This window comes from Prenolepis imparis, unplaced genomic scaffold (genome assembly GCF_030444845.1).
Source record: "Prenolepis imparis isolate NDT839.2.m4 unplaced genomic scaffold, iyPreImpa1.0 SCAF_3, whole genome shotgun sequence".
NCBI classification, from domain to species: Eukaryota; Metazoa; Arthropoda; class Insecta; order Hymenoptera; family Formicidae; genus Prenolepis; species Prenolepis imparis.
Window position 1 is genome coordinate 22,024,313 of NW_028141161.1, and position 21,184 is coordinate 22,045,496.

Below are 21,184 nucleotides of genomic sequence, written 5' to 3' on the forward strand. Positions count from 1 at the left end.
TAAAGCATCTCCCTTCACATATCGATATGTCATCGCGCGAAATTGAGAGAATAAGCGAACGAAGATTTAAATCTAATTATCCCCCGCGCGTCCCGTTTGCGCATGCTTAGAAAATCACGTGCGACTCGATCGACATCTCGCATCTCGTTCGATCTATCGTTCCCACAAGAGCGCCAGCCACACACTGGCCACACTACATATATTTCGTCAGCTCCATAATAGCGCGCATGCAGTCGCAGTTTTGTTATGCCGTTGCTCGCGTCGTGACGTAACGCTCTCTTGGTTGACAATCCGGGAACCTCGTTGTAGAGATTTTTCACCGATGCGCGATCGCGTTCCGGGAGGGACGTAGCTGCAAGAAGAAGAGGAGAAAGAGAAGAGGAGAGAGGGAGATCGCGCTGACGCTCGCGGAGGCAAAGGTTGTCCCGACCAGCTGAGAGTTGGAGTAACTCCATTTTGCGCCTCCCCCCTCTGGCCGCTCGCGAGGACGCGAAAGTAAAATACACTTATATCAGTTTGATAATGAAATCGGCACTGTTGAGCTCGCAGACGAAAGAATGTTGCTTCCTGGTGAAGAAATCAGCGGACAGCACGTTCGAGAGTCATTTATCCATTTTGTGGCAGCCTAAGGTGAACTTGGAGTGGATGCGGACGAAGCTGGTGAGTTAATTATTCTCTCTCTCTCCCTCTCCCTGTCTCTCTTTGTTTTTTTTTTTTTTTTTTTTTATATTTAGCGCGGATTTGGCCCAAAAGCTATCAAATTTTAACGCAAAAATCATGAAAAATCGCCTTTCCGTCCTGTTATCGCCACTTTACGGCGTCATTATGGCGTCATTATGGCGTCAATCGCGTGTAACATTTTCTGCACATATAATATATATATTTCTCGGAAAAAAATATATCAGTCCATCGGATGTAACGATAGAAAATTTTTACATCGCAGTTTGAGAGATAAGTTTGTTGTCCTCACTCTCGTGTAAATTACGATAATATTTAAAATTTTACTCTTACAAATAAGAGGCGCGCGTGATAATAAATATTGCGTATATAGATATCAATATTTTTTTCAATGCAATGCATAATAATACGAGAGGATGACAAGTCACTTATTTATACGACGCGAATGGCGATTTATGCGCAGTAAGTGCGAGCGTGTTCAAAAAGCAATGATAAATTTTTAAACGCATCTCTGTGATATCTGCTCTGTATATATCTTCTGTGTGTAAATCAAGTGGGATGACACTTTCATGCTTATTGTAGTGGACGGAATACAAGGTGCCAAAGGATAGACGCATCTTCTACATCGACGATGACGGTGACAGTGTTCCGATCGATTTGGAATGCGAATTGCAAGAGGCATTGAAGGTATACACATTTTTTATATAATAAGAGATATGCAATCATTAATTATATTTACGGCGTATAGTAAAGTCATTGTTTTCGAGTTTAACTTTTCTTTTTTTTATTTGCATTACCATTCGCGATTTTTATTTTAATATATATAAAATAATTTTTAGAATATTTTTAAAGAATTTTTTGTATTATTATTATAATAAATAAACTTGCATCTCATGTGAAAACTGAATGCATTTTTTAATATATATATATATATATATATATATATATATATATATATATAGAATCTGTCTAATGAAAACGTGTTCGACATAATTAAAAAAATTTTTAACTATTTATCATAAAAAAATAAAACGAATTACATATATTATTTATTCAATACTACAACCTTAAATTATTTTACAACATATTCTCGAGATAAAGATTCGTTATATCGAAGGAATTTGTCGAGATCATTGTTTCCTCACATTTTTTCTAGCTTCTCAGCTTTATTTTCTTTAATCCCTAGAATTTTTACTTTGGTTTGCGTCTGGTGACCATAATATTGCGATATTATTTTCTTCTTTTCATTTGGGAACAAAGACTCGGATATTTTTGACCATTTTTCTCTTGAAAAAATAAAAAAAGGATCTAGGCCTGATAATTTCTGGTCGTTTGTATAAAGGTGCCTTTTCATGCTGACGCTCGACGCTCATTTTTAGCGTCAAAAGACGTCACGTGACCAAAAATAAAAATACCAATTCATCAATTTTGGTCACGTGACGTCTTTTGACGCTAAAAATGAGCGTCGAGCGTCAGCATGAAAAGGCACCTTAATGCGTCGTAAAAAAGAGTCCTTCTACCTGCTCATTCGAAAATTTTCCATGTAACGTACGATTTTCAACCGAAGTTTGCCTCGCACTATTATTAGACAGACTAAAATAAATCTTTATGTTGACTTTGAATTTTATAAAAATATTGCAAAGTTAAAAAAGTAAAATATAAAATACACATAAATATAATATATAAAATTAAAAACAATAATTATATGTATCTTTCGATATTGATCGAATATTTATTATAATATAAACTTGCTTTTATTTACATTTGTTCTTCTAATTTTTAACATGACCTAATAATTTATATATAAATTCTGAAAAATAATATAGTTGATAATCAAAGGGAATAAAATAAGTAGTTTATGAAAACGCATAAAATCAATCAAGGCATTGATCTCGCAAGTCTTGATTGATTTTAAATTTTTAAAAATCATTTAATGATTTAAAAATCATGTTATGTATCTTGTACATATAATGTTATCGAATTTAATTTCCCCATATAGTTTTTTTTTATCGCGTACAAATAATTATATTTGAAGTATTGTTTTTCGAGACAATTTGTATCGCACGTTTCAATTCGAGTTTAAAAATTGGAGGAGGATTCAAGCAAGCTATTTAGAATCATTGCAAATCTTCCGTTTTAGCTCGCTTGCAAGTGCGTGGTCAATCCAATTCTGTTGATCGTGGGTTCTTTTGAAGAGACAAGTGGCAAACATTTTTGGTTTGACGAGGCATTTTTGTCGGAGAAAAAGCAGTCAAGGAATATCAAATCGACATCAATAGTCGATACCTGGTATCCTTACGATTCCTGGTACACGGGAAACCGTAAATTTTTAGAATTCTCAAATACAGAGAAGATTTTTGAACAAGCTACTATAATAATGAAGAGTGTGTTAGAATTAGAAAAATCGTTGAACGCAAAACATGATAAACCGAACAAAACAAAAATTCCACAAACCGACGAACAGGTGGAATCGAAAGTGGATATTCAAGAGGAACTGAACGCTTCGTTACAGCAGAGTTTGAACTGTACTTTGCCTCCTCTGTGGTTTACAGAATACATGGAATCGGTAAGCAACTGCGAATATTCATACACGTATTTTTATATCGAGAATTTTTCCAGAATTTGCTATATCTATTTGCATAAAATGATTATTTATTATGATAACTCGTTTCCACTCCAATATATTAATGTTAGTATTTAAATAAAAACATTTGCATAAAAAATATATTATAGTTTTAATAAATAAAATATAATTGAAATAACATAGACATATAGTCGCAAAATGATTAATCTCGACGATTTGCAGATGAAGAAAGATATGATGTCCACAATAACTAGTGAAGTAGTGAAAAACGTAACGGAGGCACTGAACAAACGCTTGGATTCCCTTGCGCTTTCGCTGATTAAGGACTTGGACTCTTCTCTTGCGACACGACATCCCCAATGCACCTCGGACTCGAACGAGAAAAACCAGCAGAAGATAAGCTCTCAGGACAAGGAACAGTTGAGTGATGTGTCGATCACGCGTACGGACGAACCTCGAAACGCGAAAGATATGCAGATAAAGAAAGATGTAATATCCACAATCACTAACGAAGTGGTGAAAGAAGTGACGGAAATGCTGAACAAAATTCCTTCGGATCTTCTTATACCCGTCCCGTCTAAAGATCAATCCCGAAGTCAATCGCATCTTCCTTCTTCGACACTTTCTCGATACTCCTTCGATTCGCATTCGAGCGAGACGAAGTTAAAAAAGTCAAGATTTGTGCCTTTTGGAGTGTCGAGTGACGACGATTCAATCTTGAAAGCGGATGTGGTATTCCGACCTTGTTTTTGCGAGAATTCTACACGCCAGCTGAAGAACAGGCTTGATCTTGAAGACGCGTTTTGTACGAGCACGGAGGAAGAGGAAAAGAAGATTCGTGCCGAAGACATGGAGAAAGAAAAGAAGCAATTCGTTCAGACGGATATTGTGTGGAAAGATTTTGTTTCCAGCAACCAACAGTCGCGAACAGAACGAGAGTCGAACGAGGTCGTTCAATTGGAGACATCGAAGCCGATCGAGAACGAGCTCCGTATGAGTTGCTCTGTCACCGGGAATCAAATGTTGGATGAGGGTCGTCTTAGTAAAGACACCTTGCACAATTTATATCTTATATCGGACACATCGGATAACACGACCAGTTTTTGGTCATGCGATCAGGAGGAAAAGGGAGAGAAGAAAAAGGAGGAAGATGACGACGCTTTCGAAATCATCCAGATGCCTGCTTCGACTGATGAATTATTTATGGAACCTTTTGTAGAACTCGCCATTGAACAACAAAACAATAGCAGTCGAGATTCGCCCAGCTTCGAGCTACTCTCGGAGCCGGCCTCGCCGCCATCCTCCATTCGTTTGGACGAAGACCACTTCTCGGCAGACGAAGAAAAGCTTGAACAGCAATCTAGGAAGACAAATTCGTCGAACTCTGTCTCTGTGGAAGACATTTTTAACAAGATGTGCGAAACACTTAAGTCGGTGAATGTCGATGAACGCATCAGTGTTTATTCGAGGAAACAACCCGATGTCACTTTATCCTTCGTAATGACGGACGATGAAGATATCCCGTCGATGAAGGAGGCTTGTTCTTCGAAATCATCGTGCATGCAGCATCGGTCCAATGAGCGAAAGGGCCCTCGAGATGACGGTTCGTACGACGACGTGAGAAACTCGCACGCGAGCTATCTGACTGTGCAAAATCACTGCGATTCGAAGACGCAGTCGCAGTGCAGTTGCCAGTCGCAGACCGACTCGAGTGATTTCACGCAAAGCTTCCACTCGCATACCACGTCGGTGACCGACACTACCGACATGTATGCCCATACCTACGCCAGCAAGTACGGTGAGCAGACGATGGCCAATGATGTACGAGAGCCGCCAATAATTCCGTCGGCAGCAATTTTGTGGAACAATCACGATGTACGAGTGGATGGCAGTTGGACGAAAGAACCTAGAACGAATGTATATCGTCAGGACAAATGTCCAAACGATCCAAACTATCCAGAACATTCATGCGCATCGAACAACAATTATCGCTGTTCGTGGGATCCTTCTTTCGGTGCTTCATATCAGCCTTATGAAGCAGCGAGCAGAGTGACCAGGTCCTCCGATAGATCGTGCTCCAATGTAGGATCGAGAAAGACATCGGCCGGCGAGCTGAACACCGCCGATTCTGTTCACATCCTGCCGGAAACGCTGGTCAGCGCGGCCGCGCAGGTCGGCTCGTTCGCTTTCGACGCCGCGCGTGAAATGTTCGACAAGCTACGCGCACATACGGTGAGCAAGGTTTATACCGCTCAAATAATGCAGAAAATAGATGTTACATACGGTACGCGTTAAATTCCAACACAGCTGCTTAAACTTCCGCCAAAATTGGGTAAAAAATTCTTCCGAAATTATATCGTCGAATTTCTTTGTTACAGAAGGAGGATCCTCTTAAGAGAAGCCGCGGCGGAGTAAAGTGCGAGAACAAAAAGCCCATCAATCATCTGCCGTTTTACTAACGAACCGCTAATCATGACCCTTTGTTTATAGAATTCATACACTAAGCGCTATATAAGATTACTAAATAAACTCGTTGTTAACCAATGGGTAAGTAATGCGAGATGCAACCCGCGAGCGTGAAATTGTTTTTCCTACAGATATTTGAAGCACGATACAGTACATACGGAACGACGCTCTAGTCGTTTACACCACTCAAGGGTTTCGCGTTTACACCACTCAAGGTAGTTTATGCGGTGAATAAAATTGAGTTTCGCACGCCGACAATCGATTTGCTTGAGAGATGTCGAAAGTAACAGAATGTGCTGACGAAAAAAGAAATTTCAACGGCAACCGAATCGATAGAGCGACGATTTTCGACAGAAACAGCGAGGATGTCAGGACATTCTGTGTATATGAGTAATTCTTAATTGCGCGCGATAAATAGAAGTCCCTCAAAAAAACGTCCCTCCTTCCAAGAAAAGATATTTATCGCGTGAAATTAAGTGTTACTGTATATGTGATAGTACTCATAGTAATGGTTTACGCTACATTATAGAATCTCAAAACTGATCATAGCTGTTTTTAGAATTAAAGAACTACTTAAACGTTAAACGGCGGATTTTTGAAAGCGAATTCTTCTGTATTGCATGGCTAATAGAGGCAAATTGACTAGATGGACATACTTCCGCGTTTCTTTCGATGAGGATTGAAATACGATATGATTTCAATATATTCAATTTCCAATGACAAAAGTACGCGAAAAAGGAATCTGTGCATTAAAATTTCATTTACTCGCAAATAAGCGTAAGGATAATTATAACCGATATTATATTGATATCAATCTTAGAATGAGAGAGCAGGATGATGTACATTATATTTAGGGCTCAATTGTCATTGCTGGCCTATGCGAATGATTTTGCGAGCGCGTACCTACTTAGGGGTATATATAGTTGCGCGATTCAACCCTTGATAAATATATGCATCACCCTGCATATGCGGGATTTGGCATGACAGTTGTAGCTGCCGATCCAGTTTTTTCAATCCAGAAAATCGAAATCGAAGTTGTCACTTGTCTGCAGGATGTACAGCATTCTACGAGACGATGTACACTCGGCAACAGAAACGTTTTTACTTTACACATGAACTTTTACTCGAGTGTCGAGACACGTTTGACCGGCTCCGATTCTGCACATTCGCGCATTATGATTGTTGATTATTTAGCAACTGGAAGAAACATTCATTATTTAATAGTTTGACGTGTGACATGTCAAAAAGAATATTTATATGTCAAATGATATATTAAAGTGTATGTACTATATTATGTTATAATAACTATACTTTTAACTGCATTATATATTTTTAATATGTAAGTATTTATATATATGTATTATATGTATATGTGTGTGTATATAACGAATGTGTCTCAACACTCGTCCAAGTTTATGTGTAGAGAAATTTCTGTTGCCGAGTGTACGTTAATTCTGTAATAATAATCCAGCGGCACTGAATATTTACTCAATTTACTGCACCCTCGAGACTATCGAATCACACGACACACGCATTGTTACGTTCCGCTAGCGCTTGTGGAAACTTAGCCGGATTTGTAGAAATAAATGTTATATAGACACAAAAACACACCGAGACTTACAGTTCTCTGACTTTGAAATCTGAACCGCTTCGAGTGTATCCAATTTTCTACTTTTGTGTCTTGTACAATTTCAATAATCATCGTCCAACTATCATTAATTTCATTATTGCTCCCTCTTCTCGTGTAAAACAATTTATATATATTACTTACAAAGCTACGATAGCATTCTAACATTTACTTATTAAATTTTTCATACAACATTCGCACATGACATACATATAATTTAAATAATTAATTTTTTAATTTTTAGCAATTCCTAATCTTATAGTTATTGCCGCACGATTTTCAATTTCTAACAATTCTTAATCTCATAATAATATTGCCGCACGAAATTTAGGCGAGTCTATCATTTACAACACTCAGACAATTCTCGTAATACTTTGTTAATTTTTCTTTATAATCGCAAGGACATGAAAAAACTGTTAAAATTTCTTAATTATAAAATCTTTAAAATTTTAAATATCTCAAAATAGAATATTATATACAAGATATCCTATCTTCTGTCTTTACAATTAAAATACATTATTTTTTTGTCGAGAATTTTCATCGAATTGCTATTTAATGCACTGTGTATATTTTTTCAGTCTATAATAATTATTTTATGAAACTTTTATTGTAGAGAGAGATATGAGTTTAACGAAGAGTGTTCAGATGTTCGAATCTCGATAATTATTCTCGATAGAGATATGTCGCGTGCTCCTTATACCTCGTTCGAATAAGAGAACACATAAAATGATAAAATTCCTAGCTCAATCGTCCCATTCTAATCGTCACTTTTCGTCCTCTTTAAAAGTCGGATTAACCTTTCCGTTTTGTTCTTCTAGAGGTATGGTCTTATCATCGCTGTCTTCCTCCTCCGGTATTTCCACGTACTTGTAGAATATGGTCATGACGGCGAATATCGCTATAACCACTGCCATTAGACCGGCGTACAAGAAAATTTCGTAGACCTGCGAAATAAATAAATATAAATATTTTCTAAAATTCAGCAATTTATCTGACGACGTTTTTCAATTAATTCGTCAATTTTTTCTTAATATAATCGGTTGCAAATAATCTAAATAAGAATCTAAGTAATATTTTGGATACCACACACGTGAATAGAAAAAATATTTCGTGACATAAAATCACAATTGTTGCGTAGATCTCAATAAAAAGATCATCAAATAGAAATCCTAACAATAAGATGAATTGTATTGTGAGAGTCGTAGACAAGAAATGGACTCGACAAGAGAGATCCCAGAAAATTGCGCCCTCAATAATAGGACGTGAATCGCTTACCTGCCGCTCGAAAGGACGCGAACCCTTTATGATCACCACAATGAGATTGCCGAAGGCCACGCTCAACAGCCAACCTGCCGTTAATATAGACTTCATGCTTTCCGGCGCCTGGGTGAAGGCGAATTGCAGGCCCGTTATGGAGAACATCACTTCGGCCATCGTGATGATGATGTATTGCGGCAACATATAGACCATGTGAAGCGAATTGGGCTGCGTGACCGTGATTGTTTCACTGGTGATTTTACCCTCTTTGAGCGCGGGCAAATAACTACCCACTATGGTATACGCCCCGCCGAGGCTGAAGGACACGTCCTTCTTCAGCAGATACTCGTTCAGAAAGATACTGTACGTGTCTGGTTGCTCGAATTGCTTCAGCTCCGAATACGCGAAAATCGAACTGTTGACCGTTATTGACAATACCGTCTTACCCGACGAATCTTCGAATCTCAGGCTGGAGTTGTCATTCACTTCGGGCGCTAGATAGAAGAGACTACGAACAGACGGTTTACCCTTATCAGGCTTATCCACGTAATCCTTGTAGTGAGATTGCAGTCCCAAAGGCGTTAAGACCCAAGATGACGCGGTGGCCTCCGCGGCCGTAATAGTTCCTGATGAAAGAGATTACTTATTGTACATGCATTGATATGCGTAATATACGCAAGGAGATTGCACACTATTTATGCAATTCTACCTGAATTTTACCTGGCACTTCATTAGTCAAATCGGTGTAGCCTTTATTATTGCACGTTGTGAAATTCGCTACGTAAGGCAACGAAACCGATCCGTGCGCTTTCACTTCTAAATCTGCCCACATACTTAGCGATTTTATTTCAACTTCCCTGTTTTGGTCTGTCAAAGTTAGACTTACGGGACAATTCATCGTATTGAAAATCCGAATTTGAGTGAATCCTTCTGACGGCAATTTTGGATACGTTTTCTGTGGAATAAAAAATAAAGAAATTAATAAACTCCATCTGATTATTTTATAATATGATATATAAGAACTAATTATATTATATGATATGCGAAAAAAAATTGTTTTCTCAATACCTCGAGTTCTAATTCGACAAGACCGGCCGCGATGAAGGCCACGCTGGCCAAGAATCCGCCGATAACGAGCTTCTTCAGGGGCGTGTTGATCATGTGTATCCTTTCAAAAAGCGGATAGATGCAGGTTTCGAAAATGGGTATGAAGATGATGATCAACAGTGGATTGACGGCTTGCAGCTGATCCGGCAGCAGCACGAAACTGCCTATCTGACCGTCCATCCGCGTTGCTTGAAACGTCCACTGAGAGCCCTGCTGATCGTACAACGCCCAGAAAATTGGCAGCGGTACGAACAGCTTCAGGACTCGCAATGCGGCCTTGATGTCTTCGATCAGCTTGTTTTCGTACGTATCGTCGGCGTGGTCGAGCCAGTGATCGCATTTCCTTTCTTTGTCCTTATTAGAGATCGCGTGCTGATTTTTCGAAACAGAAAGGAAAGACTTTGAAAGAATTTAAAAAAGAAACATTATAATCTTTTACAAATCATGTCACACAAAAACATGTATGAGAAAAAAATTATTACATTTGAAAATCTTTCTTCTCTTTTTTAAATATTACTACACATCTGACTAAATCATATGCGTTTTAAAAGTAAAATTTTTCTTTTGCTCTTGTGTGGTAGATTTATAAATAATTTGTATTGCAATTTTTGAGATGATTAAGGCAATCGCGGAAATTCTTTGAGATGATGCGAGAACTTACGCAAATGCACTTGGAAACCTTGACGATGAGATTACCCTTAGGCTGCACTATTTTATATAATCGTTTTCCCGAGACGAATATTACTGAAAAAATAAGACTTGGTTAATAAAATTCTGTTCGCGTTTAATCGAAATAAATTATTTTCTCTAGCAACATTCCTTTAATAGCGAAATAAAATGTATATCATCCTTTCGCGTTCCTTACCAATCGATACAATCATTAAAATAGCTGGTACCAGAAATGCCAGAGAGAAGCATTCGTCTTCGAAGCATTTCGTGTCGCGTAATACCGGAGTGAGCAAGGTGGAGATCAGAGAGCCCGTGTTAATGGAGAAGTAGAAAAGAGAAAAGAACATGGCCAAGTATCGTTCCTGCTGAGGCAGGATGAACTGGTCGCCCCCGAAAGCAGACACGCAAGGTTTTATTCCGCCTGTGCCAAGCGCAATCAGGAGCAAACCTACCATAGATAGTTCCCTGGAAAATTAGAATTGAAACTTGACATTTTATATTTTTTTTTTCTTTATAATAAAATTTATAGAAGGTCAATCTCCAAATCAAGTAGCATTTGAACGTATGTAAACTTTATTAGCCATATTCAAGTAGTATTTAAATTCAGGAAGCTATTTTTTTAATACTGTTGAAATATTTTTAACATAAAAAAATATATAAATTTTTAAATTGTAAAAAATTGTCTATTAAATGTACACGTGCGTATTTTAATGCGTATATTTTTAATATTGCATTTTATATATTTTATACTGACCTTGCAGGCAATCCGAAAGGAGGTGTCGCACTTGCGGATAAAATCAGCTGTCCAATCGCGTAAATAATGCTCACATAAAAAATGGTGCGATACTTTCCTAGCCAGGAATCAGATAGGATTGCACCCAGTAGCGGGAAGAAATAGACGAAACAAATAAATACATGATAGATCATTGTGGCTGTGTTTTCGCTATACTTTAGCATGTTACTCAGGTATAGCGCCAGGATGGCTGAAAAAAATTAATTACGTGTCAATCTACAATTTAATAATATGACATTTGATTATATTTAACATTAACATCAAAGTTGCTGTGTTTCTTATTAGTTACTGGGATTTCACTACTAATAGAATCAAATAAAAATTGACATATTGTCTTGTTTAAAATATTAAATCAGTGAAAATACATATACAAAATACCTACAAAAATTAAGTATAATATATACATACATTTAAATATGTAATGTATAATAATTTTATTTATTGCCATGCACTATGCATTTATTTTTTAACTACTGGACGATTCGTAAGACATGTTCACTTATTAGTGTTTTATACAATAATATGCTTTAAAGAATCTGTCAATTTAGTATATTGCGACGTCTTACATAATATAGCACAGTGGAAATTTTCTATTTGGTATTTTTAATTAAAAATTACTTTAGTTTCAATTACAGTTATAATTGCAGGGGCAATTGTTCTAATTGTCACAATACTATTTTTAAATAACATAGATCGCAGAATGTGATAGGCATTAAAACTTGTACGTTAAATTGATGTTAACTATTTTATATGTATACTTACTGCGCAATCCATAGAAAGAGAATCTTTCGCAGAATTCATTGCTGATGATGAAAAACACCGATTTGGGATACTTTATCTTCTGAAAATTTTTTAAAAAGACAACTCAATTTTCTCTTTTATAAAATATTCAAATTGAATTATTAATATTATTATTTATTCGTTAATATAATGATCTTTTTCACAGTTTTGAAAGTAATAATTCTTTGCCACGTATATTAGATTCGAGCAAAACTGTAGTTAAATGTCTTGGTAATTAATTCTCGAATTAAATATATTTTTTAATAGTTACAAAATTTTAAATTAAAAGAATTTATATTTATATAAAGTATATATATATATATATATATATATATATATAATCCTTTTTTTTTTAAATTAATCCAACATAAAATAGGTTCTGCTCGTGAGATATTTTGTCTCGAATTTTTCAACAATATTTATTTACCCGTCAATATACATTGACCCGATTAACACTATTGTTATGGCAGGCATGTTCATTTTCTAGTATTTTCTAGCGTAAAATGCGAAGGCCACGCCGATACTATCAAGCGCTGTCAAGCATGAGTTTAACGGTTGGGTAAAAACATTTAATGCGAGATAACAAAATTAACATGCAGCACTGAGATAAAGTTAGTTTTCCGTACGATACCTTTTAGTTATATTCTTTGATATTTACTCGTAGAAAATAATAAAATTTAGAAACGAGAAAAATATGTGCAGCAATAAAAAATATAAGAGCGAAAGAGAGAAAAAAGTTTATGAAATATAGTATGGAATGAGAATATTTTTCATATCTTCGATGGATTCACGTAAGTTTAATTTAAACAGATATTTATAACGTTTTTGCAGTAAAACAAATTTCTAGAAGCAAGGATATTCGCAATTTACACAGAAAGCCTTGATGCAGCAAGGTGCATTTTTATTTCAAGGAAGTTGGGTGCGTGAAGAGAAATCATTATATTAGAGTAGATGCGAATTCTTCACTATCCATTTCAAATTCTTATCTTAAGACTTTATTAATGATTGAACATTGTATTCTCTGATGGATCGTGATCGTGCAAGATCGTTATAAAATTTGATTGCAAATTGCATCGCGATATGCTATCAGTCGATGCAAAGCATTAATGTACATGGCAATGTGTTAATATAAAAATTAAAGACTAAGTTTGAGACCAATATGAAATAATAACCTGTAATAATTTTATAATTAGTTTTTGTAAAGCAAACAATAACATTATTGTTTAAAGAGGACAATCTTGTATTAAACAGATGTTTAAATGTCGTTTCAAAAAACATAAAATTGATAAAAACTTCGTTAACCATGAATCGTAATAATGAATGTTGGACATGTCACTGTCGAAGAAAGCAACTGTATCAACTTTTTCTAATAAAAAAAATCCTTTGATCAATAAATGATAATTAAAAGCACTTAAAATATAAATTCGCAAATAAATTTGCTTATAAGTTATGTATAGTTTTTCGATTTAAGACTTATTGATATAATTTTAAAGTGAAATTTAAATATATATATAAATTTATACTACTTCAAGAATTCTTAGAATTAAAGAGGCATATGATTTTTAGGATTTTAGATTTTCACTCTGTATACAATAATTGCGCTGGAATTCCGATTACTTGCGCAATCAAGTTTTCCCATACGAACCAGGAAGTAAAATAACATTTTTCTCTGACAAGATTAAAACGTTTAAATTGTACGCGATATGTTACAATTATATTATATACTATTTATCTGCAATATCCGTACGTTTATTTTCCATCTGGCGATTTCGAAATGATCTAACAATATGAATCCAAATATATGATATAGTATTTTACGACAATTACTAATTTTTTTTATTATATAATCGGAAAGTTAAGCAGAAATCGATCAGTCTCGAGTTAATTGTCGAGTAAACCGGAAAACTTGAAGAAAGATGTCTCAGAGAAAGTACAACAATTGACCGCAATTAAGAGAATTAGTCGGGTATGCCGAAGTGAATGGAAGTGAGTCAGTGAACCACAGCGCTCAATTTAAAATCCGATTTATCCTTCAAACATATCCAGCTGTTAAGATGATTTAAGACTCGCATTTAAATCGTCACACACATTTGTTCCTCGAGCGTAAAAATACACAGAGACGGAAATATAGGCCATCGTACTCTCGCATTATTTCTTAATTCATGACATTTCAATGATACTTCGATAAATGTAGAGTTGATATTTTTTTTTTCAAACATACCGAAGAGATTGTCACTCAAAATCTGCAGTTTTCCAATCTTTAGTATTATATATCTTTTTGTAATTAAACTTTAAATTTTATTAAAACAAACTCCTTCTAAAAAATATGATTTCTTAATTCATTTTGTCTTCTGAAATTTGGTTTGCGAAAGTTTTTTTTCCATCATTCATAATTAAAAAATTATTATTAATGCTTCCGTATTCTCATTAACCACAATTTAATTAAGTCTCAATTAAATATTAGTATTAATTATTTTTTAGTTTTAATTAAGTCTTTATTATTAAGAGATCATTAAAAAGTAATATGCAATATCTCTTGTATACACATAGATTATTCCACCCGAATAAGTCAGATACTTAATTTAGACATCTATCAACAAAGATATCAATAGGTTTAATTGGATTAGATTTTTTACTGAAAAATCAGGACTTTTTCAAATTTATCAAACCAGATGCAATTCTTAATTAGCGTTACGTCAGATTTCTTAAATAAAAATATAGATAAACGATGACATTTCTGTTACATGATGCATTTTTAAATCTACAATGAAAATATATATATATCTTTTCCTTGGTTTTTTATCTTACAAAATTCCAAAGTGTACTTTCGAAACTACTTAATATAAAACTACTTTTTCAATCTAATTTATTCTAACATTATAATGGTTTTAACTATATATGGTTAAAGTTACCTAACGTCGAGCGGTTGCAAGAATTAAATTAGTAGTTATAGAGAACCACTATATATAGCCGCGGTAAGTGTGACAATTATTATAGTTTTTACCTGCTGCACGTGCATCTTATTGACCCCCATATTGATCACGAGATGAGGTGACACAACTGATGACTATACAAATCAATATCCAGTAGAGGATCGCTTGCTTCGTTAATGCGAGTCGTTTCGTCTCGATACGTCGACGCGTCTTTACAGTCGCAGTAAGCAAGAGACACTCGGGTCAAACATGTTGATTTTGTTCGTTTCACGCGTATTTTTAGAATATATTGCGCGATAAAACGCCGTGATATCATGTAAGAATTATATATTATTTTTGGCTATATATTACTTCCATATAACATCGTGTCGATTCCTTTGCTTACTGGGGACCGAGGACGAGATCGGAGAATGAGCGTCGTTTGACAGCTCCGCTCGTACGCGCTCGTACATCGAGACTGACAGCAGCGAGCGGAGACAGTTTACGCTCTACCAGAGAGCAGAGGTAGGCGATACACGCAGTTGTGTGTACATACATATCTCCAAGTCGACATTATAAACGCGCGACAGTATTGTAACACCACATCGTACGGTGCGCCAGTATTTGGAACAGTGTGTGTGAAAGACATTGTACGTGGGCCACGTGCAACCTAATGATCGTTCTCCAGGTAACTTGGTGCGCGCAGGACGGATTAACTGAGAGAATTTTCTCTTAGAATTTACCCTGAAAATCATGGTAATCGTGGGACAATGTGGTATGGAAAGAATTTTATTAGAATTTCTCTGATTAATATTTATCACAATAAAAATAATAAATATCTATTACAATAAAATATCAAATATGTTTGATTTATTTTACTGTGCAGTTTAGATATTATTTTTATTGTGATAAATATTAATCAGAGAAATTCTCGATCGTAAAATTCTTTCCATACCATATTGTCTTACGATTACCATGATTTTCAGAGTAAATTCTAAGAGAAAATTCTCTCTGTGTTGATGGTTCTCTTCATATCTGATGCGTAGCGAGATATTACGCTATTAACAAGATTATTGTACTCGAGTTAGATGAATAAATTGGACGAAAGGTGTAAATATCGTGATATAAGATGATTTTGTTAATTTCTAATAAATAATATTTATGATTTTTTTTCTCCTCTCTCTCTCTCTTCAGAGATTATAGAGAAAAGAAGAAAGATAAATATTATTTATTAAAGAGAGAGAAAGGAATATACAGTCACTGCAACGAAATAAATGTATCCGTGTCAAAGTAAACGTCATCTTCGATACTAATAATAGAATTGCATTTCTTATATATAATGTTAAATCTTGTTGATGATATAATAGATTTGCTTAACGGCGGAACCGCACATTTTTTTTTACATAATTATCAGTATACGCTGAATTGTGTGATTCAGAGGAAATCCTGATGTTGATTTAATTGTTTAGAATTGTTTAGAATTGTTTAGATAGATTCTGTTCTTCAAGATAATCGTATTTGTGTTATCTCTTTCGTCTATGTGTTATCCGCAAATTATTATCTATTGTATCTTGTATAAAATTATCTATTGTACTGGAACAATTTTATACAAAACAATTAGTCGAGTGCAATCGAATTATTATTACAATCGTATCTATTATTATTATTATTATTAAGATCGTATCTTTTGTTTACGTAGCGAGAGATAGATATTGTTATTGTGTGCAAAAATCGAAAATCTATTTGTCTAGACTCATTTTCACCGCAAAAAAGCGATAATAATTTTAAAAAATGTTAATCAAGCTTTTTCGCGATTTTTTTTAATTGTGCGTATTTTTTAAAAATTTTTCTCATGAAGAAAAATTCATTAAAAATTTGAAAACTGCCATCGGAAATTTACAACGTCGCTCAAGTATTAAATAGGCATTAGCTATTTTTTGGCGTATTTACTCTGGAATTGGTACGTCGTCTGTGTTGCGGAATCTGTTGTAAATATCGGGGATACGCAATTTGATGCGAGGCGTTTATTTGGTGATTTCGAAACGTAATGTAAATAAGACCACGTGGTTTCGCCGACAAAAGGGATCATTGAGATTCTTACATTCTTACATTATTCTGAGATTCTGAGTTGTCTCTTTCTTCTTCTTGTTGAATTATGCAATGCGCGGCAATAATACTAATTTCTTTCCATCTTGAAGTAACGTCGATTGTTGTGAAGCAAAAGTAATACCGCGGCGGATATTTTCATCAAGGCTCGCGAAAATTCTGACATATGTATATATAATGATCATACTCCTATTTATCTCTCAATCTTATCGTCATTATAGATTGTACAAGCATAACATGTTGACGTTAAACCAATATTTACCAATATTTTTGACCAATATTTACGAATTACATAAGTTTATCTTACCTTTTCTTCTCCCTCGATATTCTGAATGTCCGGATGATCTGAAACACAAAAGGTCTGTATTTATGGGAATGCAAAATTTGTTGAATTATCGAGATAGGCAGTCGAAAAAAAAATATGGAAATCAAGATTGACAAAGTATAATACTAAGAAATGCTTTTGCCATCAAGATGTCTGAGAAAATTAATGTTCGCCAAATTCAAGCAGTTTGTTTTTTTTATTTTGAAATCAGTCAATTACAATGACTGTCATTCGATGGTCGTTCGGCGAGGGTCTATCGTTTGAATGATTCAATTCATCATATTTTTGCGTGCGCAATTTCGAGTATCGGTATAAACCTGTTTTAGATTCGACCGTCCGATAATTTAATATTCGCCACGCATAAATTGATTAATTCGTAGCATCGCGTATTTAATCAATCAAGAGATTAGTCTGAATCATCAATGGCTTATTTAATCCTTTATATATAAAATGTAATTCGTCATTATATATAATCGTAATTATATATAAAATGTAAATCCTAATATATATATATAAAATGTCTAATAAACAAATCGAAAAATTAATCCTGTCACAGAGATAGAAGCAATTTTTTATATCTAACAAAATTAATTAATTAATTTATATATTCTATTAATTTCATAATTTTAATTTATATTAAAAAACTTTTTTCTATTTAATAACTTCATAATAATTCAATAACATTTTTATTGTGCAAATAGAGAAGACGAACGAATAAGAGGAGAGAAACGAGAATTGAAATATTTTACAGGAATAATTTCTTGAATATTATCTAAGGGTTCCAAGTCCTCATATCCTCTCTTCAACATCTTGTATATCATAAAGCAATAAAGTAAGTCAATTCAATCGCGAATATCAAATCTGCAAAAATTTATGCGAATATTTAAATGATAATGATTATGCAAGAGAGAATCGCGGGAACGAGTCGTAGATAAATATACAGAGAAAGCGACCGGAGTTTACGTCGATCATCAATATTCATAACAGTATAACGGCGAAAGATTTGTACGGCTGTTAAAAATAAGGTCATGGTCCAATCGAGCCCATTAAAAGGATCATTGTGCGAGTCCGATTGGGTTAAATCGTCGATTAAAAATTTTTATCTCGATTTTATATCGAGACGTATTCGCGAAACTATATTATCTGCCCTCTTTTTTTTTTTTTGCGATTGTAATTTTTGCGATTTCACATCGGGAATTTAATCAGAGATAATGCGCGTACAACAATGTGAACAACAAAATGTTCGCGTCATCCTTTGTCTTCGTTTCGTTACTCGACAATTTCTTATCACGCTTCCTGTGTATTAATTACCACAATTCCGAGATAAATGTCATTATTTCAAAATACAAAAAGGCGCATAAGTCTTATCACAGTACTTCCTAATTATATTATTTTCTGTCGATCGTATCGATCGATCGGCGATGGATGCAATATATACTCAATATTCTTGGGAGAGAGATAAGAAGAAAATTGTGTCCCATATTCGTTTAAAAGATTTCTATTGAGCTCTAAATTCAATTATTATTTCAATTAAATTGCTATATTATCGTTTGATCTATTTATATAATTAATTAATTAATTCTCTGCAATGTGCTTAAATTAAAACAATTATTGTATACGATTACAATAATCAATGCATATATCTGTTAGTCTAAAATTAAATAAAATCGTACTTTCGTACAATTAAGATAATTATGTTTACATAATTTCTCGAGTGTTATTATTTTGTTATTACTTGCGTTCGAAATTTCATAAGTCATTTATCTGAATGATTGACAACTTGGTCTCTACTCACGAGAGATAAGAAAAAGTTATACTTTGATAATCTAAATAAACATTTGATCGAATTAATTAGCATGCATTTATAGACGTAGATGGATCGTTTCTTATTATATATATTATATTTCTCTTATATTTTGTTAGCGTTTAACTATCATCTATTCATTTATATTTATTAAGAATTTCTTTATTAATTGACAACTTGATAATTCATTGCTTATGATAAATGTGATATATATACATATATGCCTTTATTATTGAAACTTATTGGCCATTGTAATCGAATTATAACTCGATGGAATCGACATGAAAAACGATCGATTACAATTATGCCTGACAATGGAAAAATGTATGATTTGTGACTGGAAAGGTGTTTATTTTCATTATCTTGAAAGCACATATAACACGATTAACGGAAATTCACCGAAGGAAAGCTCGTCCTCGTTCCAGAAACAGCGTGGATCACATATATGATCGATCGAGATGTGAGAGAAAGCAAACATATATACGCGATGGATCGCGATTAAACAAATCATCTCTTTATACAAAAATTGAGAAAACGATCGATCTACGTATTTTTATCTTTCTAATTCGATGTAAAAAAAATAGATCGCTAATTTGTCTCTTTGTGCGATGGAGATCGGAAAGCCATGGCGAAAATTTGATTATATATATATATATTTTTATATTTTTTTAGATGATTCGATACCTTGAATCTCGTGGTCGGGATTCTTTTCCTTCATCTTTACATCCGAAGTGTCCATCTTCGCCGGGTCTCCCTGTTCAGCTTACCCTCGCAACAATGACTGATCCATCGTTTCGATTGTAATACCGACCATGTAGATCTATATCTCTTCTCCCCATCTTATCTATCAAAACCTGTCTGACAAATCCGATTACAGAGACGCGATGAGTTTATCGAATACGGTGTTCTCTGCTCAAAAATTTCTCGAGATTCTGCGTTGGCGATTTGGATTTTCCACGGCGTGAACTCATCATCGTGTGACTTTTCTGTCTTTCTCATTTTCTGCTGCATCAGAAAGAGGAAAATTTGCCGTCAAAATTTTATTGTATTATACATATACATTACATAATAATAGACTATAATAGATAATAAATAGATTAAAATTGATTAAGATGCAACGATCAAATTCAATAAGCTGTAACGTAATAAAAGAATAAATAAAAGTCATTCATTTACCATATCATATTCGGCTTGTTCGTCTCGATGAAGAGTATTCCGTATCCTATACATCATTTTGATATGAAAGAGCTCGAAATCAGGTTGCAGCAGATCTTTTTTCTTTCACGGGGAGGACGGAACAACGTGTCTCATCTTCGTCTTCTCCATGACGGGCGTAAGAAAGCGGCCTGTACGAAAAACATGTTCAACGACTAAATCTCTCCGATCGCGTATATCTACGATGTCAAGAATGGAGTTAACAATAATAATAAGTATAAGGCTCGATCGCGTTAACGCAGTATTAATTATTATTAACGTTAAAAATTATCGTCATAAAATGACGCGATATCATGGCTCGCAGCGATTTGTGGAATCTAAAGAGCAAAGCAGGATGCGGTGAATTAAGCCGCTTATCGAATCATCTGGATCAACTCGACTAATGAGTTTATTCATTATCAAAAGGATATCGTGTAGTCACAAATAAATTCTACACCGGTTGACTCTAATTAAAAAAAAATTAATCTTTTAAAGTCATTTTTTTCTCGAAAATAAAATCTATACTGTAACAATATTAATAAATTTATATATGGTAATTATATATTATATATAAATTAATATAATATTAATATTAATATATATTCTTAATATATTTAATTCCGATCATGCGTTTCGGGAAAGAAATCAATTTTTTAAAATCATTTTATTATATTATTATATTATAAAATAAAATCTAATAAATAATAAAAATAAAATATATTATATTTACTTTTAATTATTTCATGAAGACTCATTTGTATCGCATTTTATCTGATACCTTGTATATATCTATCTAGCTAGAATCTGGAGTTATCAGTTCTATTCCGGAGAATTTTTCGTAATAAAGAAAAATTTCGTACAAAAGGAGCGGTTTCTCTCTCT

General features: G+C 34.2%; 2 protein-coding genes across 5 annotated transcripts; one reads left to right on the forward strand and one right to left on the reverse strand.

Annotated features, from left to right (window-relative positions):
• Nucleotides 1-218: 218 nt before the first annotated feature.
• Nucleotides 219-7,443, forward strand: LOC145934541 (uncharacterized). Of its 2 annotated transcripts, none has more exons than XM_083035048.1 (5): nucleotides 219-660; nucleotides 1,261-1,365; nucleotides 2,819-3,244; nucleotides 3,485-5,546; nucleotides 5,641-7,443. In XM_083035048.1, the coding sequence occupies exons 1-5, from the start codon at nucleotides 523-525 to the stop codon at nucleotides 5,655-5,657; spliced, it is 2,748 nt and encodes a 915-aa protein (XP_082891174.1). In that variant the 5' UTR covers nucleotides 219-522; the 3' UTR covers nucleotides 5,658-7,443. The 2 variants fall into 2 exon arrangements, with proteins under 2 accessions (XP_082891174.1, XP_082891173.1); XM_083035047.1 differs by having other exon boundaries at nucleotides 3,485-5,494.
• Nucleotides 7,444-7,504: 61 nt separating this feature from the next.
• On the reverse strand, nucleotides 7,505-19,952 carry LOC145934542 (peptide transporter family 1). Of its 3 annotated transcripts, none has more exons than XM_083035049.1 (10): nucleotides 19,793-19,952; nucleotides 17,287-17,324; nucleotides 11,944-12,022; nucleotides 11,143-11,371; nucleotides 10,585-10,853; nucleotides 10,381-10,463; nucleotides 9,681-10,118; nucleotides 9,333-9,567; nucleotides 8,631-9,238; nucleotides 7,505-8,299 (listed from the first exon to the last, which is right to left on the reverse strand). In XM_083035049.1, the coding sequence occupies exons 1-10, from the start codon at nucleotides 19,845-19,847 to the stop codon at nucleotides 8,120-8,122; spliced, it is 2,214 nt and encodes a 737-aa protein (XP_082891175.1). In that variant the 5' UTR covers nucleotides 19,848-19,952; the 3' UTR covers nucleotides 7,505-8,119. The 3 variants fall into 3 exon arrangements, with proteins under 3 accessions (XP_082891175.1, XP_082891176.1, XP_082891177.1); XM_083035050.1 differs by having other exon boundaries at nucleotides 9,681-10,091; nucleotides 19,793-19,951; XM_083035051.1 differs by lacking the exons at nucleotides 17,287-17,324; nucleotides 19,793-19,952 and adding an exon at nucleotides 14,966-15,358.
• Nucleotides 19,953-21,184: the final 1,232 nt, after the last annotated feature.

Bases quoted from the DNA above. Each gene is read 5' to 3' on its own strand.
- LOC145934542 (XM_083035049.1), bottom strand. From the start codon at position 19,847: ATGGACACTTCGGATGTAAAGATGAAGGAAAAGAATCCCGACCACGAG. The intron at 12,023-17,286 runs GTAAGATAAACT...AAAAATTTTCAG, and splicing joins ATATCGAGGGAGAAGAAAAG to AAGATAAAGTATCCCAAATC. The intron at 10,119-10,380 runs GTAAGTTCTCGC...ATTCTTTCAAAG, and splicing joins AGGTTTCCAAGTGCATTTGC to TCTTTCCTTTCTGTTTCGAA.
- LOC145934541 (XM_083035047.1), top strand. From the start codon at position 523: ATGAAATCGGCACTGTTGAGCTCGCAGACGAAAGAATGTTGCTTCCTG. The intron at 1,366-2,818 runs GTATACACATTT...CTTCCGTTTTAG, and splicing joins AATTGCAAGAGGCATTGAAG to CTCGCTTGCAAGTGCGTGGT. The intron at 5,495-5,640 runs GTGAGCAAGGTT...TCTTTGTTACAG, and splicing joins ACAAGCTACGCGCACATACG to AAGGAGGATCCTCTTAAGAG.